This window comes from Branchiostoma floridae, chromosome 17 (assembly GCF_000003815.2).
Source record: "Branchiostoma floridae strain S238N-H82 chromosome 17, Bfl_VNyyK, whole genome shotgun sequence".
NCBI classification, from domain to species: domain Eukaryota; kingdom Metazoa; phylum Chordata; class Leptocardii; order Amphioxiformes; family Branchiostomatidae; genus Branchiostoma; species Branchiostoma floridae.
In genome coordinates this window covers 10,431,963-10,433,445 of record NC_049995.1, presented here as the reverse complement: position 1 = coordinate 10,433,445, position 1,483 = coordinate 10,431,963, and the positions used below count along the sequence as shown (strand labels likewise).

At 43.1% G+C, this 1,483-nt stretch overlaps 1 protein-coding gene across 4 annotated transcripts in view; it reads left to right on the top strand.

Annotated features, from left to right (window-relative positions):
* Window positions 1–409: 409 nt before the first annotated feature.
* Window positions 410–1,483, top strand: part of LOC118404695 — a 7,766-nt gene continuing 6,692 nt past the window's right edge. For 3 of the 4 annotated variants that reach the window (XM_035803950.1, XM_035803949.1, XM_035803947.1), the window contains exon 1: window positions 410–651. In XM_035803950.1, coding sequence (XP_035659843.1) covers window positions 546–651 — 106 coding nt within the window. In that variant the 5' untranslated portion in view covers window positions 410–545. The remainder of the gene's footprint in view (window positions 652–1,483) is intronic. The other variant, XM_035803946.1, reaches the window with a different exon arrangement.

Here is a 1,483-nt window from a genome sequence, read left to right as displayed (position 1 = left end):
TGTCTGGACGAATTACATGTGTACTTAACATGCAGTACATGGGCAGTGAAACAGTCAGGAAAGACACTTACATGTAGTACATTTGTCAAAATACTGGGAAACCTTAAGGAATATGTACAGTCTGTTACTACTCTATGATCAAACATGGAGTAGTTTAACAATAGGTAGGGTTCATGCCAAAATATCAATAGTAAATTTGTACAATCAATCTACATTGGTTGTCAGTCTACTATTGTATATCCGTTCTTCGAAGTCCTTTTCAAAGACATTAAAGAGGTTAGTTATGCACAGGTGTGGGTCTTTTCTATGCCAGATCCAAGTTTTAAAGATTGTCTACAAATATCTGTTTACTGTCTACTAATTGACCTTGTTTATAGGTCACCTATTGCCTTAGCATGTGACCCCAGCGTCATCGGTTGTTTTGCTCAGTAAATATGTGTCAAGCTTTAAGTGATCTTAAGTCAATTCAAGCTTCACTGACGCCTCGAAAGGTTTGAATTCTAGTGGTTCCGTGACGTGTAGACCGCGAGTCACAAACGTACAACATGGAACAAAACATGGAGCAACTCGCCCAGCTACAGGCACTCAATGGTAGATGGAAACAAGACCACTCTCAGAACGAGAACTACGACCAATTTCTCCGTGAAAATGGTAGGTTTGCAGTCGTCTTAGTCGTACGATACGTTTTGTCGCGGGATTTTCGTCAGGTTATGACCAAACCTATCTACAACATTTTTACAAGACAGCTAAGCCGAGTTTTGTACGACCAAGAACGTTTTACGACACAACCAAGACTAACCTAGCCCAAGGAACTTCTTCCTCTTCGGGATAGGTGACCAACATCGACGAGCCGATGAATATGTCACACTGTTGGGTCAAAGGTTAGGCCACTGATGAGTGTCTAAAACATGTGGTAGTTTTGTAGTAATCATGAGGTATGCTGAGTTCACATGAGCCATCTTCTCCCTGAAGGCTGCTATTGATGGTACAGTTACTGTCTCTGCTGCGGGTAAAGAGTTCCATTCTAGGATTGCTCGTGGGAAGAAACTCTTTTGTCTATATGTAATTCTGCAACTTCTACAAGATCATATTATGTAACTTTACTCAGGTGAAAATGAGTACCTAGCTTCGGCTAGGGCCTTTCCTCGGATAGGACGTTGAATGGAGGCCCCGTGTTTGAGAAGAGCCATACTCCGGTCACCTAAAAGACCCGCCACATGTGCGATGGTGCGGTGTGAGCGAATCAAACCATGCCGGCCAAAATGGGGTAGGGAATTTCCTCAGCAGCCCTCGTAACCCCTGCTTCGCCTATTGGGTCAGTTAGTCCTCACTCATAGTGAGCAATTGGGCTGGTCTCAATCATGATGTTTCTGACCTAGGGCGAAGAGATGCTGTTACAGTTACAATGTAACCCGTAACCTTGAGTGACCTTCAGGTGTTGTTCCGTGGTGACCATTAAGTAAACAACAACAAAAACAAAACT